Source organism: Thamnophis sirtalis, unplaced genomic scaffold (genome assembly GCF_051295495.1).
Source record: "Thamnophis sirtalis isolate CommonGarterSnake01/CBP01778 unplaced genomic scaffold, rThaSir2_p1.2 scaffold_4, whole genome shotgun sequence".
NCBI classification, from domain to species: Eukaryota; Metazoa; Chordata; class Lepidosauria; order Squamata; family Natricidae; genus Thamnophis; species Thamnophis sirtalis.
The window spans coordinates 139,425,188-139,442,687 of record NW_028261384.1 but is presented as its reverse complement, the minus strand read 5'-3'; the positions used below and the strand labels follow the sequence as shown (position 1 = coordinate 139,442,687).

Here is a 17,500-nt window from a genome sequence, read left to right as displayed (position 1 = left end):
CTTATTATTATTAAATTAAGAAATTCCCAATTCCTGCAACCGTTCTTCATGTGATTTAGCTTCCAGTCCCCTAATCCCCTTAGACAATTTTTATTATCTCCTCAAATGCTTCATGACAGTGTTTTGGCATAAAACTTTGCCAAATTTCAATTCCAAATGATTCAGGGGTTCTTGGGGGGGGGGGTAAGAATGGGTAACGTCAGTTTTGCTCCTCTTAGAAGTATCTGAATGATCGTTTTTGGCAAGCCGAATTTCTAGAGTGATCACAACCTAAACTTTCAAACAATGTCTAAATCCTGCAATTCTCCAGCAGAAATTAGGAAAATGATTCCACGTGGACTGCGAGGTATTGCCAATTTCATTCGCTTGGGATTGAAATAAATAAGATGTTAGGCAATTTAGAACTTTCTGTGAGATTTCATTGGTATTTAATTCGTAGTAACAAACTCCCAATTAGCGGCAAATTTGGAGAAGAGGGGAAAAAAGACCACACGGAAATTTATTTGAACCCACTTGTGTATTGGTCAGTGGTCAAATTTCAATGTTGGGACCAGGAGATCGTATTAATGACAGCAAAACAAAAAGAGACAGAGTCACGTTTAAGGAAATAAATTTTATTCAGACCAAAGCATTTCCCAGGAGATATGCTGGCTGAAAGAACAACGTGGAATTAAAACCGCAGGAACAAATGGAATTAAAACCGAAACAAGAAACTTCCAATGGAAGGAAAGCATCCACTCCACCCACCAGCAAAAATATATTTTCCCACCCCACAAATCCATTAAGATTTAAAATCGAAAACTTGTTGAACAGTGTTAGGACTAAAATCTAAAATTCTTTGCTTTTCGGGAACTGACAACTTTTAAGATTCGTGGACTTCAACTCCCAGAATTCCCCAGGGAGATGTCAGACTTGGAAGCCATTTTGGGTTCTTCTTGAGTTTCTCCGGCTGGGGAATTCTGGGAGTTGAAGTCCACAGGTTTTAAAATTTCCACGGCTGTGGACACCCCTATTCTAAATGGTCACACAAGAAAGAAGGAACAAGCTGTAGAACAACGCAACCCTTAAATGCGACCTAGTGGTTAGAGCAAGGAGGGCTTGAAAACTGCATCTTGGGAAGGCCCCCACCATGAACAATCAACCGGAAACACAACATGTCTTCTTCTCCATCCCAGCTTCTCCTTCTCGGATGGGTGGATCTTCTCAGTCTACTTCCGTCTCCGTGGGACCTCAAGAGGAACTTCATCCCTTAGAACCTGCAGAAGAAGAAGAGAGTTGGAAGGGACCTTGGAGGTCTTCTAGTCTAACCCAACCCCTTTGTTCCAGCAGGGGGACCCAAAAGACATCTGTTCTGACCGAGGCGTCCCGAGAGCAGGACGCAAACTCTTGGTCCCGACAAAAATCCCTTTGATTAATTTGCTGTGAATTCTGCTCCTTCCCATCCAGCAAAGTCTTTCAAGGGAGGATTTACGGTCACAGACCTCATCTCGCTTGGAGAGCTGACAGGCAGAGATCTGCAAATCCTGGCCAGGAGTCTCAGAGAGTCACGAACCAATGAAGCTAATGGTCTCCTGCAAACTCCACTCCCCTGTCGCTCCTCTTTTATTCCCTCTGGGAGGGGCCATTCACCGTCCACCTGTGGCCTTCCTCCCAAGTCGACCCCTGTTCTTTAGCCGTTCCCTTTGTCGGGCAACTCTGCGCATGCGCACCCTGGGAACAGGCTCCAGCTGTTCTTCTGGTTCACTGACAAATGCGCGCCGACAAAACCGCCGGGACAAAACGGCGACGTCGAAAGCGCACCCACTAAAGGGCGTCGACAAATGCGCGCCGACAAAAGTGTGCCATCGAAAACAACGCAAAAACAACAGTAACAACGGTAATAATCCTAACCCTTACCCTAACCTAAAAACCCTAATCGCGGAAAGGAGAAAAGGAAGGAAGGAAGGAGAGAAGAAAAAGAAGAAAGGGGGGAAGGAAGGAGGGAAGGAAGGAGGGAGGGAAGGAAGGAGGGAAGGAAGGAGATAAGGAGAGAAGAAAGGAGGGAAGGAAGGAGGGAAGGAAGGAGAGAAGGAGAGAAGAAAGGAAAGAAGGAAGGAGGGAATGTAGGAGAGAAGGAAGGGGGAAGGAAGGAGGAAAGGAAGGAGAGAAGGAGAGAAGAAAGGAGGGAAGGAAGGAGGGAAGGAAGGAGGGAAGGAGAGAAGGAGGAAGGGGAGAAGGAGGGAGGGAAGGAAGGAGGGAAGAAAGGAGGGAAGGAAAGAGGGAAGGAGGGAAGAAGAAGCAGGATTGTTGTAAGATAAGATGGATTTATGGGATGGCAAGAAAGCAATTTCAAGTATATTGTCAACTGGAGGGGAAAAAATTGTTATAAATACATATTATTAATAACAGTTATGAGATCGTATCATTGTGAATGTATATATGAAATTAATTAAAAAAAACACAACCCTAATCGCGCATTTGTCGGGCGCGCTTTCAACATCGCCGTTTCGTCGGCACGCATTTGTCGGGCGTGTATTTGTCGGCTCACGGTTCTTCTGCCTGATGTCTGACTCCAAAGGCAGCTGATAACTGTCGGATGGCCCTGGCCCCCCTCTCTGTCTCCGACGCAGAGCCCTCATCTGAGCCTTCCCCAGACTCCAGGACTGGCCCACGTCCCTCCCCAACCGCCTCATTGTCCGAATCTGCTGCTAGGTCTGCTGGTGGGTGACAACAATTAGAGAAGCAAGAAGACCAACAGAAGAGAAGGAGGTTCACCTGGATCAAACGCCTGCGATAGGCTTCGTCGTCCTCCGTCGGTCCCCTGGGGATCAGTTGGGCGGCGGTGAGGTGTCTCCGGCATACGATCTCCACCTCCTGCAAGGTGTAGTAGACGGCAGGATCCAGAGCGTGGCTGTTGATCAGACTGACTAGGTATTCCTTGTAGTGCGCCCTGGTGGGAGTGGGGTGGATCAAGAAACGGGGGACATCCGTCAGTGCGACCCTCGGGACGCCTGGCCCGCCACAGCTCACCAGATTCCCCCCCCCTTGTTAGAACCACCATCTCCTTCAAGATCTCCAAACCTGCCCACTTTTAAGAGTTGTGGAGAGAAGGGAAAGGAGAGGAGGAAGGAAGGAAGGAGAGAAGAAAGAGAAGAAAGTGGGGAAGGAAGGAGGGAAGGAAGGAGAGAAGGAGAGAAGAAAGGAAGGAAAGGGAGGAGGAAGTGAAGGAGGGAAGGAAGGAGGGAGGGAAGCAAGGAGGGAAGGAAGGAGAGAAGAAAGGAGGGACGGAAGGAGGGAAGGAAGGAGAGAAGGAGAGAAGAAAGGAGGGAATGAAGGAGAGAAGGAAGGGGGAAGGAAGGAGGGAAGGAGGAAAGGAAGGAGAGAAGGAGAGAAGAAAGGAAGGAAAGGGAGGAGGAAGTGAAGGAGGGAAGGAAGGAGGGAGGGAAGCAAGGAGGGAAGGAAGGAGAGAAGGAGAGAAGAAAGGAGGGAAGGAAGGAGGGAAGGAAGGAGAGAAGAAAGGAGGGAAGGAAGGAGGGAAGGAAGGAGGAAAGGAAGGAGAGAAGGAGAGAAGGAGGAAAGGAAGGAGAGAAGGAGAGAAGAAAGGAAGGAAAGGGAGGAGGAAGTGAAGGAGGGAAGGAAGGAGGGAGGGAAGCAAGGAGGGAAGGAAGGAGGGAAGGAAGGAGAGAAGAAAGGAGGGAAGGAGGGAATGAAGGAGAGAAGGAAGGGGGAAGGAAGGAGGGAAGGAAGGAGGAAAGGAAGGAGAGAAGGAGGGAAGGAAGGAGGGAAGGAGAGAAGGAGGGAAGGAAGGAGGGAAGGAAGGAGGGAAGGAGAGAAGAAAGGAGGGACGGAAGGGGGAAGGAGGGAGGGAAGGAAGGAGGGAGGGAAGGAAGGAGAGAAGGAGGGAAGGAAGGAAGAAGTAGGACTGTTGTAAAATAAGATGGGTTTATGGGATGGTAAGAAAGCAACTTCAATAATTTTGTCAACTGTAGGGGAGAAAAATTGTTACAAATACATATTATTAATAACAGTTATGAGATCATATAATTGTGAATGTATATATGAGAAACAAAAATTTAAAAAAAAAAGAGTTGTGGACTTCAACTCCCAGAATCCCTCATGCTGTCCGGGGAATTCTGGGAGTTGAAGTCCGCAAGTTTTCAAGTCGCCAAGTTTGGAGACTCTTAATCTCGTTCAAACCTCGCTGGTCCCTCCAGGATCATAGAGTTGGCCTCCTCTACAACTGGACGGATACCCGCTTTTCCCAACCTACAGGCAGTCCTCGACTTACGACCGTTCCTTTAGCCACTGTTCCAACAGGGCTGGGAAAAAAGAGACCCGACAACCAGTCCTCGCACTTATGACTGACGCAAGGCCCCTGCCCCTCCCCCCAAAAGCAATTCCAGGAGGCAACCAGATGTATTGCAGTATTCCTGGGTCATGTGATCCCCATTTTGCGACTTTCCAGCCTGTTTCCGACGACCGAAGCCAAAGGGGGAGTGGGAGGGGAAACTTGCAAAATTGGGGCCTGCCCTGTGATCATTTGCTTAGCGACGGGAGTGCTGATCATGACAGTGGTCACAAGTCGAGGACTTTCTGTAGCGTATTCCAGCTCTGCTGGATCGCAGCTAGGAATTCTGGGAAAAGGGCTGTTCTGACTTAAGCTTCCCCAGAAGCACGAAGCCAAGTCCTCGTCCCAATAAACGACTTTTATTTAATTGACAGTTAATTCCTCTCCAGTCTTTCAAGATAGTTCACAATTACCGACCTTTATGAGGCGTGGAGAGTGGCCAGGCCGAGATCTTTCAGACGCCACAATACTTGGCAAGAATGGAGGAATGAACTAATAGTCTCCTGCAAACTCCACTCCCCTGGCGCTCCTCTTTTATTCCCTCTGGGAGGGGCCATTCACCATCCACCTGTGGCCTTACTCCCAAGTCGACCCCTGTTCTTTAGCTGTTCCCTTCGTCTGGCAACTCTGCGCATGCGCACACTGGGAACAGGCTCCCGCTGTTCTTCTGCCTCACTGATGTCTGACTCCGAAGGCAGCTGATAACTGTCAGACGGCCCTGATCCCATCTCTGCCTCCGACACAGAGCCCTCATCCGAGCCTTCCACAGACTCCAGGACTGGCCCGTGTTCCTCCCCAACCTCCTCACTCTCCGAATTGGCTGCCAGCTCTGCTGACTGCTGGCGGGCCACAACAACGGCCATCAAACACGGCTCAACTGTTCCTTATAATGAAACAAGGCTGCTCGCGTATCCAATACCTAATTCCATCCGCCGGCCAATGCCGACTGGCGACTACCCGGAGGAGAGCCTTCTGTGTGGCTGCTCCGACCCTCTGGAACGAACTCCCCGTGGAGATTCGAACCCTCACCACCCTCCAGGCCTTCCGCAAAGCCCTTAAAACCTGGCTGTTCCGACAGGCCTGGGGCTAAAGAGCTTTTGCCCCCCCTCCTCGAATTTGTATGGTTGTTGTGTGTTTTAATTGTGTATTGTTATGTTCGTCTTTTTATCCCCTGTCTGTACCCCCTTCCCTGACTGAATTGTGAGCCGCCCTGAGTCCCCTTCGGGGAAAAGGGCGGCATATAAATGTAATAAATCCAATCCAAATCCAATTTGGAAATTTATGGATTTTATATCCAATCTTGTCCCCTGACGCAATGATCCATTCTGTTCTGACCGAGGCTTCCCGAGAGCCTGAAGCAAACTCCTCGTCCCGACAAAAAACCCCTTTTATTCACTGACTGTGAATTCTGCTCCTTCACATCCAGCAAAGTCTTTCGAGGGAGGATTTACAGTCACAGACCTTATCTGGCTTGGAGAGCTGCCAGGCCGATATCTGCAAGGAGTCTCGGAGAGTCATGAACCAATGAAGGGAACTAATTGTCTCCTGCAAACTCCATTCCCCAGGCGCTCCCTCTTTTCTTTCCTCTAGGAGGGGCTGTTCGTCGTCCACCTGTGGCCTTACTCCCAAGTTGACTCCTGTTTTCTAGCTGTTCCCTTCATCTGGCAACTCTGCGCATGCACACACTGGGAACAGGCTCCAGGTGTTCTTCCGCCTCACTGATGTCTGACTCCGAAGGCAGCTGATAACTGTCAGACGGCTCTGGCCCCCTCTCTGCCTCCGATGCAGAGCCCTCATCCGAGCCTTCCCCAGACTCCAGGACTGGCCCATCTTCCTCCCCAACCTCCTCACTATCCGAATCTGCCGCTAGCTTCACTGGCTGCCGGCGGGCCACAACAAGCACCTCTGTTTTCTGTCTCCCCATCAAGGGGTTTTACTCACTCGCAAAGGCCGGCATATCCGGCTGGCGTCTCTTTGCCACACGGTTCATCCTTCAAGCCGTCGAGGGTTTCCTTCTGCTCCATAACCCGGCATCCACCTGCGCACCGAGGAGAGACCGTAACGGTTAAAGCCTTCCCATTCCGTCATTTTGATCGGGACTGCAGGCAGTCCTCGACTTACGACTACAATTGAGCAACATTTGCATTGCTAAGCGAGACAGTGGTTCAGCAAAATCAACGGGGAAGCCCGACTAATTTAACAACCGCAACGATTCACATAACAACTGCGGTAAGAAAGGCCAAACAATGGAGCAAAATGTGCTGAACCATTGTCTCAGCAACAGAAACTTTGTGCTAAATTGTGGTCGTATGTCGAGGACAATCTGTAAAGGTAAAAGTGAAGGGAAGTAAAGTAAAACAAAGGGAGGTAAAATAAAATGAAGTGAAGTAAACTAAAAAAGTAAAATGAGGTGAAGTAAAATAAAATGAAGCGAAGTAAACTAAAGTGAAGTGAAGTAAACTAAAAAAGTAAAATAAAATGAAGTAAAATGAAGTGAAGTAAACAAATAAAGTGAAATGAAGTGAAGTAAAATAAACTAAAATAAAGTAAAATGAAGCAAAGTAAAATAAAATGAAGTAAAGTAAAATAAAATAAAGTAAACTAAAAAAATTATATGAAATGTGTTGAGATCCATTACCAGTTCTGTGTATAGGGCGGCTATGGCTGTCTGGAAAACACAGGCCCAGAGATGGATGCTAACAAAAACATTCTTGTTAGCAATAAAAAGTTTTCCTATCAATTAGTATACCTCTCTGTACTAGTTTATTTAGCAGTTAGCACCTCAAAGGAATGCAGGAATGCGAGCTGCTAGCCTTCCCCCACTCCCCCTATCTCTTCACTTCCCTCCCTCGGGGCCAGAAAAAGCTCATCTCAAGAGAGACTTGTCTAGTGTCTTTCTTCTCATTCGGCTACAAACATGAGTGGCCCATCAGAAGCGTGTAAAAGCTGCAGAAGTGAAGTAAAATAAAGTAAAGTGAAATAATCTAAAGAAGTAAAATGCAGCGAAGTAAAATAAACTAAAGTGAGGTAAACTAAAAAAGTAAAATAAAATGAAGCAAAATAAAGTTAACTAAAGTGAAGTGAGGTAAACTAAAAAAGTAAAATAAAATGAAGCAAAATAAAGTTAACTAAAGTGAAGTGAGGTAAACTAAAAAAGTAAAATAAAATGAAGCAAAATAAAGTTAACTAAAGTGAAGTGAGGTAAACTAAAAAAAGTAAAATAAAATGAAGCAAAATAAAGTTAACTAAAGTGAAGTGAGGTAAACTAAAAAAGTAAAATAAAATGAAGTAAAATGGAGTATAATAAAATAAAATAAAGTGAAGTAAACTAAAAAAATTAAATGAAGGGAAGTGAAGAAAAATAAAGTAAAATGAAATAAACTAAAAAAGTAAAATGAAGTGAAGTAAAATAAAATGAAGCAAAATAAAGTAAACTAAAGTGAAGTAAAATAAAAAAAGTAAAATGAAGTGAAGTAAAATAAAATGAAGTAAAATAAAAACAGTAAAATGAAGGGAAGTAAAGTAAAATAAAATAAAGTGAACTAAAAAAATTATATGAAATGAAGTGAAGTAAAATAAAGTAAAATGAAATAAACTATAAAAGTAAAATGAAGCAAAATAAAGTTAACTAAAGTGAAGTGAGGTAAACTAAAAAAGTAAAATAAAATGAAGTAAAATGGAGTATAATAAAATAAAATAAAGTGAAGTAAACTAAAAAAAATTAAATGAAGGGAAGTGAAGTAAAATAAAGTAAAATGAAATAAACTATAAAAGTAAAATGAAGCAAAATAAAGTAAACTAAAGTGAAGTGAAGTAAAATTAAAAAAAGTAAAATGAAGGGAAGTAAAATAAAATGAAGTAAAATAAAAAAAGTAAAATGAAGGGAAGTAAAGTAAAATAAAATAAAGTGAACTAAAAAAATTATATGAAGTGAAGTAAAATAAAGTAAAATGAAATAAATTAAAAAAGTAAAATGAAGCGAAGTAAAATAAAATGAAGTCAAATGGAGTATAATAAAATAAAAGGAAGTGAAGTAAAGTAAACTAAAATAAAGTGAAGTAAAATAAAGTAAACATAAAATATAAAAATAAAATAAAGTAAACTGAAGTAAAGTAAACTAAGTGAAATGAAGTGGAGGAAACTGAAGTGAACTGAGGTGAGGTGAAATCTTTCATTCAGAACGTAAAGCCATCCCAGGACAGGTGAGCTTCCCGTCAACTTAAGTCACGCACCTCCGGGAGTGGCCCGAGTGCCTGCTGGAGGGTCCGTGTTGAAAGCAATGTTGTTATCCTGGGACGGAGAGACGGAAAGAGAGAATCCCAGTTAGTGTCCCAAGTAGCCCCTCCCCTAAGCCCCCGCAGCTTCCACTCCCCCTCCCCGCTCCGAAAGACCCACCTGGAGGAGCTTCTGGAGACGTGGCACGGACCAATCACGCAGGTAGAAGAGGCAGTCACGTGGATGGTGGCCATGTAGGGACCGCCGGATCGGGCAGTGTGGGATTGGACACTTCTGGGGGAAAAATAATAATAAAACACCGGAATAGGAAAACCGTTGAACCGCCCACCCATTCCTCTAAATTAAAAAATTACAGGCAGTCCTCGACTTACGACCACAACCGAGCCCAATGTTTCAGTTTGGGCAAAATTTCTGTCGCACATGTCTATGTGAGACTTTTGTTAAGGGAGCTTCGGTCCCTTTGACGACCTTTCTCGCCACAGTTGTTAAGTGAATCGCCGCAGGGGTGAACTTAGTTGCACGGTTGTTAAGTGGATCTGGGTTTCCCCGTGGACTTTTTTTGGTCAGAAGGTCACAAAAAAGGGGAACGCGTGACACACACATACGGGATACTACGACCATCATAAATATGAGTCGTGTGAGCGCATGCGCTGAAGGCGCGCTCATATTTGCGAACTGGTAGAGAAAGTAAGTGAATGCCACCTCTGGTCGTAAGTCAATTTTCCAGTGCTGTTGCATGTCAGGGTTCCCACAGATGCCCTAATTAAATCATGAGCCTCGAGCCAAGCTTCAAAAGAAATCCAGTTATTTATTAGGAGCAACGTAGGCACCTACCCAAGTGAAGCCAGCTCTGACCCCACGTAATTTACGGCCCAATTATGACCCAGCTTCCCTCCCTCTCCCTAGGGTGTGTCATAAATCACATTCACCAACAGAGCACTTTTTGTGGGCTGTAGAGATCACGCTCTCCGGCTGTTGCAAGTAACCTGGGATACAGCCTTGAGAAAGGTATGCGTGGAATGGTGGTGGCTGCCATGCTGCTCTGTCAGTTTCCCCCTCACTTGCCTATGGCAACTCCAGAGCAGGCCAGGGATGCTTTGTGAATTGACGTTGTGACTTCAAATGGCCACTAAGTAAAACAATGTGATTCAAAGAGTTGTTATTCCATTCTATGTGGAACGTTAAGTCTTTCTTTTTAACAGACAGAAACTTTCCCAATCTTGTGATAACACCCGCTATCAATATCGCGGAATTCTAGTATTTTTAAGTCGCTTTCTCACACGACAGACAGTCCTCGAACTTACTTACATTTAGTGACTATGCGGCACTGAAAAAAGGGCCTTTTGACCATTTTTCACACTTACGACCGTGGGCAGACTTGCCGTGTTGGTCACGTGATCAAAAATTCGGATGCTTGGCAACTGGTTCCTACTTACAATTCCCGCCATGTCCCCGGGGGACTTGTGATCCCCTTTTGGCGACCGTCTGACAAGCTGAGTCCACGGGGGAAGCCAGACTCACTTAACAACCATGTCGCTAATTAACAAATGCAACGATTCACTTAATAATGGAGGCAAAAAAAAACCACGGTAAAATGGGGCAAAACTCACTTCGCTGTCTGGCTTAGTAACGGAAATGTTGGGTTCGAGGGTGGTCGTAAGTGCGAGGACTACCTGTATCTTGTTCCCCTGTGGTTTGGCTAACCGTCTCCGCCTCCGTTCTTCAAATTCTCCCCTATGGAGCCCACGGGGGGGGGGGGAAATGAATATCAATAGGGTACCGGGTTCCAGACCTGCCCCACACATGCGCGGGTCCCTGAGCCATCCTTACATTTGAGGCATAAAAGGTTCCGTAACAGCCACTGCAGAAATGGTGCCTGCACTGCGAACACTGGAAGTGCATGCATCCCCCTCGAGCCAAGGCATACGAGAACTTGCATTTGGGACAAGCTGGAAAAAGAGGGGGCGTGGGAAGGAAAATTGTATTTGTTTGTATCCCACCTATATTATTTTTATAAATAATAATAATATATAAAATAATAATAATAGCGTTACAGTAGTCTCGCCTGGACTACTGTAACGCTCTCTACATGGGGCTGCTCTTGAAGAGCACCCGGAGGCTTCAACTGGTCCAGAATGCGGGTGCGCGGGTATCATGGGGGCGCCTAGGTGCTCCCACGTTACACCCCTTTTAGGCGGCCTGCACTGGTTGCCGGTTGCCTTCCGGGTGCGATTCAAGTTACTAATTATGACCTTTAAAGCGCTCCATGGCGTGGCACGACAAAACCGCGCTCGACTAAAGCGCGCCCGATTAAACCGCGTCGCTGACGTCATCAACAGGGCGACAACAGCAAGCGCGGAGAAAGAAGGGCGCTTTAAATAGCGCTTTGAAAGCAAGCCGATTCAAGTTAAGGTAAGGGTTAGGTTTAGGGTTAGGTTAAGGGTTAGGGTTAGGTTTAGGGTTAGGTTAAGGCTTAGGATTAGGTTAAGGGTTAGGATTAGGTTTAGGGTTAGGTTTAGGGTTAGGTTAAGGGTTAGGATTAGGTTTAGGGTTAGGTTAAGGGTTAGGGTTAGGTTTAGGGTTAGGTTAAGGGTTAGGGTTAGGTTAAGGGTTAGGTTTAGGGTTAGGTTTAGGATTAGGTTTAGGGGGGTTAGGTTTAGGTGTTAATTTTAGGTTTAGCGTTTACAGCGTGCTTCTGTCTCCGCGCTGTTGTCGCCCTGTGATGACGTCAGCTACGCGGTTTCGTCGAGCGCGCTTTAGTCAAACGTGGTTTTGTGGTGGAACCGCTCCGTGGCTTAGGCCCAGGGTACCTGCGAGACCACCTACTGCCACCGGTAGCCTCCCACCGTCCAGTGCGATCCCACAGAGTTGGCCTCCTCAGGGTGCCGTCGGCCAGACAGTGTCGGCTAGCCACCCCCAGGGGGAGAGCCTTCTCTGTGGGAGCGCCTTCCCTCTGGAATGAGCTGCCCCCAGAGCTTCGTATAATCCCCGACCTCCGGTTCTTTCCGACGCGCCCTAAAAAGTTGGCTTTTCCAGCAAGCCGGCCTGGCCTGAACAAAACAAAATAAATTATTGCTCCTTGTTAATTTTAATCTTTTTTTTTTTAAATGTTATTGTTAATTTTAATTGGGTTTGTTTTGGATATTCTATTTAATTTTTTTAAACTTTTGTAATATGTCTTTTTTTTTAATGTTGTATGCCGGCCTGAGTCCTTGGGAGAAGGGCGGCATATAAATCCAATAAACAAACAACATCAAAAAAACAACAAATAAGGTAAAAAACATAACCAATGCATTTTCCTCCTCCTATTTTCCCCCTAACAACAACCTTGTGAGGTGGGTTGACCTGAGAGAGAGAGAGAAGGGCTGGCTCAAAGTCAACCAGCTGGATTTCATGGCTGAGGCGAGACTAGAACTCCCCGTCTCCTGGTGATTGGCCCAAAGTCACCCAGCCAGTTTTCATGCCGTAAGGTGGGACTAGAATTCACTGTCTCCGGGTGATGGGCCCTAAGTCACCTAGCTGGCTTTCATGCCCTAAGGTGGGACTAGAACTCTCCGCCTCCTGGTGATGGGCCCGAAGTTACTCAGCCAGTTTTGGTGCCAAAGGTGGGACTAGAACTCACAATCTCCTGGTGATTGGCCCTAAGTCACCCAGTTGGCTTTCATGCCTTAGATGGGGCTAGAACTCACTGTCTCCTGGTGATTGGCCCTAAGTCACCCAGCTGGCTTTCGCGACTAAGGCGGACTAGACGTCACCATCTCCTGCTTTCTAAAATGCTGCCTTAACCACCAAACAACATTATTTCTCACAGAATGAGAGGGCTGGAAGGGACCTTGGAGGTCTTCTAGTCCAACCCCTCTGCCCAAACAAGGAGTTAAGGAGACACTGAGGATAGGAAGTTGTTCTGGCCTAGGTTTCCCTAGTAGTACGAAGCTGAGTCCTCGTCCCGATAAACCCCTTTTTTATTCCCTCTGGGAGGGGCCATTCACCGTCCACCAGTGGCCTTACTCCCAAGTTGACCGTTCCTTAGCTGTTCCTTTCGTCTGGCAGCTCTGTGCATGCGCACACTGGGAACAGGCTCCAGCTGTTCTTCTGTCACAATGATGTCTGACTCTGAAGGCAGCTGATAAATGTCAGGCGGCCCTGGCCTTCTCTCTGCCTCCGACACAGAGCCCTCGTCCGAGCCTTCCCCAGACTCCAGGACTGGCCCATCTTCCTCCCCAACCTCCTCACTGTCCGAATCTGCTGCCACAACAGAAGTGGGAGCCTCAAAATCCAACTCCCGGCTTAGCGTAGAAAACCTGGTTGGCTCAATTGAGACAAAACCCTCACCGATGCCATTCTCCTGGAGATACATCGCCAAGCCTTGCGCCTGGTATTCGGGGTCATTGGTTCGCTTCCATTCCAGGAAGGCTTCGCAGGTGATGCCCTGATGCTGTGGTTCCCACTGTTGTCGCCGAAGGAAAAAAAGACACCTTTTTTTAGCCTTCCATCCTTGGTCCCCAACAGAAGATGTCAAGCAACCCCAAACAAGCAGACGCTTAGATTTGCCTCAGGGAGGCGCTAGCTCTTTCCATGCAATCCGCTATCACCGTTGTGTGGGCTGTCAGCCTGCGTTCTCAGCCGGGCGATGTGGTTGCAAATGTTTCATCACCGTTCGAGGAGACATTGTCAGCGCGCTTCGAAGTGGGCTCATCTTGTCAGACGGAGAAGCCCACTTCAAAATGAACTGACAATGTCTCCTTGAACGTGATGAAACGTTTGCAACCCAAATTGGCAAGCTTGGAGAGCAGGCTGAAAGCCCAACTACCAACGTATTTTTCGGAGTATAAGACGCACCTTTTCCACCCAACAAAGAGGCTGAAAATCTGGGTGCGTCTTATACACTGAATACAGCATTCTTTTGCTTCCCAAAATTCCTGCCCCCTTCACCAAAATGGCCGTGCATAGCCTTTAGGAGGCTTTCAGAGTGCTCCTGGCGGCTGGGGAGGGCAGAAATGAGTGAAAAATAGGCTGTATTTTGCTCAATTTTGCCCCCCCCCGCCCTCAGGAGCACTTTATAAAGTCTCCTAAAAGCTAGGCATGCCCTTTTTTTGACAAAAAATACCAGGCCAATTTTTGCAAAAAACGGGCCAATTTTTGCACTTTTTTGCCCCCCCCAGCCCCCAGGAGCACTCTACAAGCCTCCTAAAGGCTATTCATGGCCTTTTTTTTGAAAAACAAAATGGGCCCGTTATCGCAAAAAATGGGCCCTTTTCTGGGAGGTCTGCAGAGTACAAAAACTTCTTTTTTTTTTTAGTTTGCCTCTTCAAAATCTTGGTGCGCCTTATACTCCGGTGCGTCTTACACTCCGAAAAATAGGGTATATAAAAATAAATTTCAGTAACTGTTGTGTACTGACTTATTATGTATCATTTGAGTGTTCTAGCTACTCAGATTAAATATAGGATACGAGACCAGAACGGGAAGGGACCTTTTAGTCCAACTCGCTGCTAAGGCAGGATGCTAGTGATAGCTAAACGTTTTGTCCTCGCGTCCTCACACCCACAATGCAATGCATCCCATCCCCTTGTGCATGCGCGCAACCCCCGCCCCGCGCTGCCCCCACATATTCACACATACACCCCCCCCCACACCCCATAGCACCCTAAAGCCTCCTGGGACCAAACATGGGTCCCCAGCGGGGGGGGGGAGAGGGGGGAAAGAACACCACCACCCCGCCCCCTGTTGGGCCTAGCGGACCTCCCTGAAGCCTCCAGAGGCCCGTTTTCTGACTTCTGGTAGGCCCGTTTTTTGCCCTCCCTGGGCTCCAGCGTCTTCCAGTGGAGGCCGGAAGTGGCGTGTTTCTCGACTTCCGGTGGGCACAATAGGCCCGTTTTCCCCTCTCTCCAAGCTACAGAGGTCGGTTCCACCACAAAACCCCGTTCGACTAAACCGCGCTCGACGAAACTGCGTAGCTGACATCATCAACAGGGCGACAACAGCGCGGAGACAGAAGCACGCTGTAAATGCTAAACCTAAAATTAACCCCTAAACCTAATCCTAAACCTAACCCTAAACCTAACCCTTAACCTAACCCTAAACCTAAGCCTAACCCTTAACCTAACCCTAACCCTAACCCTTAACCTAACCCTAAACCTAACCCTAACCCTTAACCTAACCCTAAAGCTAACCCTAAACCTAACCCTTACCTTAAGTTGAATCGGCTTGCTTTCAAAGCGCTATTTAAAGCGCCCTTCTTTCTCCGCGCTGGCTGTTGTCGCCCTGTTGATGACGTCAGCGACGCGGTTTAATCGGGCGCGGCTCAGTCGAGCGCGGTTTTGTTGTGCCACGACAGAGGTCTTTCCGGTAGGAAACCCTGTACCGTTTCAGACAAATATCTCCTCCCCGAAGGTTTACCAACCTGGCGCTTGCAAAGGACGCAGAAACATTTCCGGCATTGTGGGCATTTGGCTTCCAGCTGCTCCGATTCGTAAATGAAACCGAAAGAGCACTAAAGGCAAGGAGAGAAAAATAAATCAATCAATCAAAAATAAAGAAATCCATTTTCGCCCAGGCTGCGATCAACCTTTCCTCGCCTCCAGGAGGTGGATGCAGAGGCCGTCCTTAAATGAAAAAGACATTAAATCGGAACGGATTCCTTGCACCTTACTTCGATGATGTGCTGGACATTTTGACTCGTCTTAAAAGCAACCAGCTCCTAGTCCATTTGGAGATGAATGGATGGATTATTTTTACAAATAGCTGGCGAATCTATCAAATACTCGATGGTCCTATTTTCCCCGCCGTACGAGGTGGGTTGGGCTGCCGAGGAGGGACTGGCCCGAAGTCACCCATCTGGCTATCGTAGCTAAGGCGGGACTAGAATTCCCAGTCTCCTGGTGATTGGCCCAAAATTAGCTAGCCAGCTGTCGTGCCTAAGGTGGACTAGAACTCCCATTCTCCTGGTGTCAGATGTTATGCCTATGTGTCAGATGTCATGCCTATGATGGACTAGAACTCCCAATCTCCTTGTGATTGGCCCAAAGTCATCCATCTGGCTATTGTGCCTACGGCAAGACTAGAACTCCCAGTCTCCTTGGCGATGGGGGCAAAATTAGCCAGCCAGTTTACGTGCCTATGATGGACTAGAACTCCCAATCTCCTAGAGATTGACCCAAAGTAACCCATCTGGCTATTGTGCTTAAGGCAGGACTAGAACTCCCAGTCTCCTTGGCGATTGGGCCAAAATTAGCTAGCCAGCTTACGTGCCTATGATGGACTAGAACTCCCAATCTCCTAGAGATTGACCCAAAGTAACCCATCTGGCTATTGTGCCTAAGGCGGGACTAGAACTCCCAATCTCCTGGCGATTGCCCCAAAGTTAGACAGCTAGCTTTTGGGCCTAAGGTGGACTAGAACTCCCTATATTCCTGGTGATTGGCCCAAAGTCACCCAGCCGGCTTTCATGCCTAAGACAGAACTAGAACTCCCAGTCTCCTGGCTTCTAGCCTGGCTCCTTAAGCATTGGACCAATAATCAATTATCCAACATTCTGGATCAAAGTCTCTGTACAGACTGAGCCAATTAAAAAAAGCCAATGCAGGAAACATTTCTTCAGCCTTCCTCGGTGAGCGGATCAGTCACCAACATCCATGTTCCCCAGCCAGGAATCCTACTGATGCATTACATTACAACTCCCATCATCCCTGCTGCCGTCCCTAGGCTCTGGCTTAGGAAAGGGGGGCATTTATCCCCTGACGTCCACCTGTTTCTTCAAAGGACGGTCTATTCCAGGGGTGTCGAACTCAAGGCATAGGGGCCGGATCCGGCTCGCAGGGTGCTTAGATCTGGCCCACGGGGCCGCCCTGAGGATACAGCAAAGGACCAGCTCACAGTGTCTCTGCCAGTGAAAACGGAGCTCGGGAGGCCCACGTGCGGCTCTCCTGAGCTCTGGCAGAGGGTCACAGCCGAAAACGGAGGTCAGGGGCCCGTTTTCATTGGCAGAGCGCTCAGGCCACCTGTTGTGGCCCGCCAGATTCAGACAGTGTAGAGGTTGGCGAGGAACATGGGCCAGTCCTGGAGTCTGGGGAAGGCTCTGATGAGGGCTCTGTGTCGGAGGCAGAGAGGGAGCCAGAGCCATCCGACAGTTATCACCTGCCTTCAGAGACCGACATCAGCGAGGCAGAAGAACAGCTGGAGCCTGTTCCCAGTGTGCGCATGGGCAGAGCGGCCAGACGAAGGGAACAGCTAAAGAACAGGGGTCGACTTGGGAGTAAAGCCACAGGTGAACAGTGAATGGCCCCTCCCAGAGGGAATAAAAGAGGAGCGAAAGGGGAGTGGAGTTTGCAGGAGGCCAATGAAGTTCCCTTCATTGGTTCGGGACTCTCCGAGACTCGTTGCCAAGATTTGCAGATATCGGCCTGGCAGCTCTCCAAGCCAGATAAGGTCTGTGACCGTAAATCCTCCCTTGAAAGACTTTGCTGGATGGGAAGGAGCAGAATTCAGTCAATGAATAAAAGGGAGTTTTGTCAGGACAAGGAGTTTGCTTCAGGCCCTTGGGAAGTCTCGGTCAGAACACACCCCAAGCCCCCCCCGTCACGAGCGACATTGAGCTGGCCACACCCACCCAGTTGCCCCCCTCCCTCCGAGGTCAAAAACAACCCTGACGTGGCCCTCAAGAGCCGAGGTGGCGCAGTGGTTAAATGCAGCACTGCAGGCTACTTCAGCTGACTGCAGTTCTGCAGTTCGGCTGTTCAAATCTCACCGGCTCAGGGTTGACTCAGCCTTCCATCCTTCCGAGGTGGGTAAAATGAGGACCCGGATTGTTGTTGGGAGCAATATGCTGACTCTGTAAAATCGCTTAGAGAGGGCTGAAAGCCCTATGAAGCGGTATATAAGTCTAACTATTGCTGTTGCTCAATGAAATGGAGTTTGACACCCCCCCAGTGTCATCCA

The 17,500-nt window shown here is 47.6% G+C and overlaps 1 protein-coding gene across 3 annotated transcripts in view; it reads right to left on the bottom strand.

Annotated features, from left to right (window-relative positions):
• Window positions 1–598: 598 nt before the first annotated feature.
• RNF31 (ring finger protein 31) overlaps window positions 599–17,500 on the bottom strand; it is a 73,347-nt gene continuing 56,445 nt past the window's right edge. For 2 of the 3 annotated variants that reach the window (XM_087714248.1, XM_087714250.1), the window contains exons 15-22: window positions 14,967–15,056; window positions 12,896–13,010; window positions 10,394–10,512; window positions 8,723–8,836; window positions 8,560–8,617; window positions 6,269–6,365; window positions 2,755–2,929; window positions 599–1,256 (exon numbers count right to left, since the gene is read on the bottom strand). In XM_087714248.1, the coding sequence (XP_087570374.1) occupies window positions 1,209–1,256; window positions 2,755–2,929; window positions 6,269–6,365; window positions 8,560–8,617; window positions 8,723–8,836; window positions 10,394–10,512; window positions 12,896–13,010; window positions 14,967–15,056 (816 nt within the window). In that variant the 3' untranslated portion in view covers window positions 599–1,208. The remainder of the gene's footprint in view (window positions 1,257–2,754; window positions 2,930–6,268; window positions 6,366–8,559; window positions 8,618–8,722; window positions 8,837–10,393; window positions 10,513–12,895; window positions 13,011–14,966; window positions 15,057–17,500) is intronic. The other variant, XM_087714249.1, reaches the window with a different exon arrangement.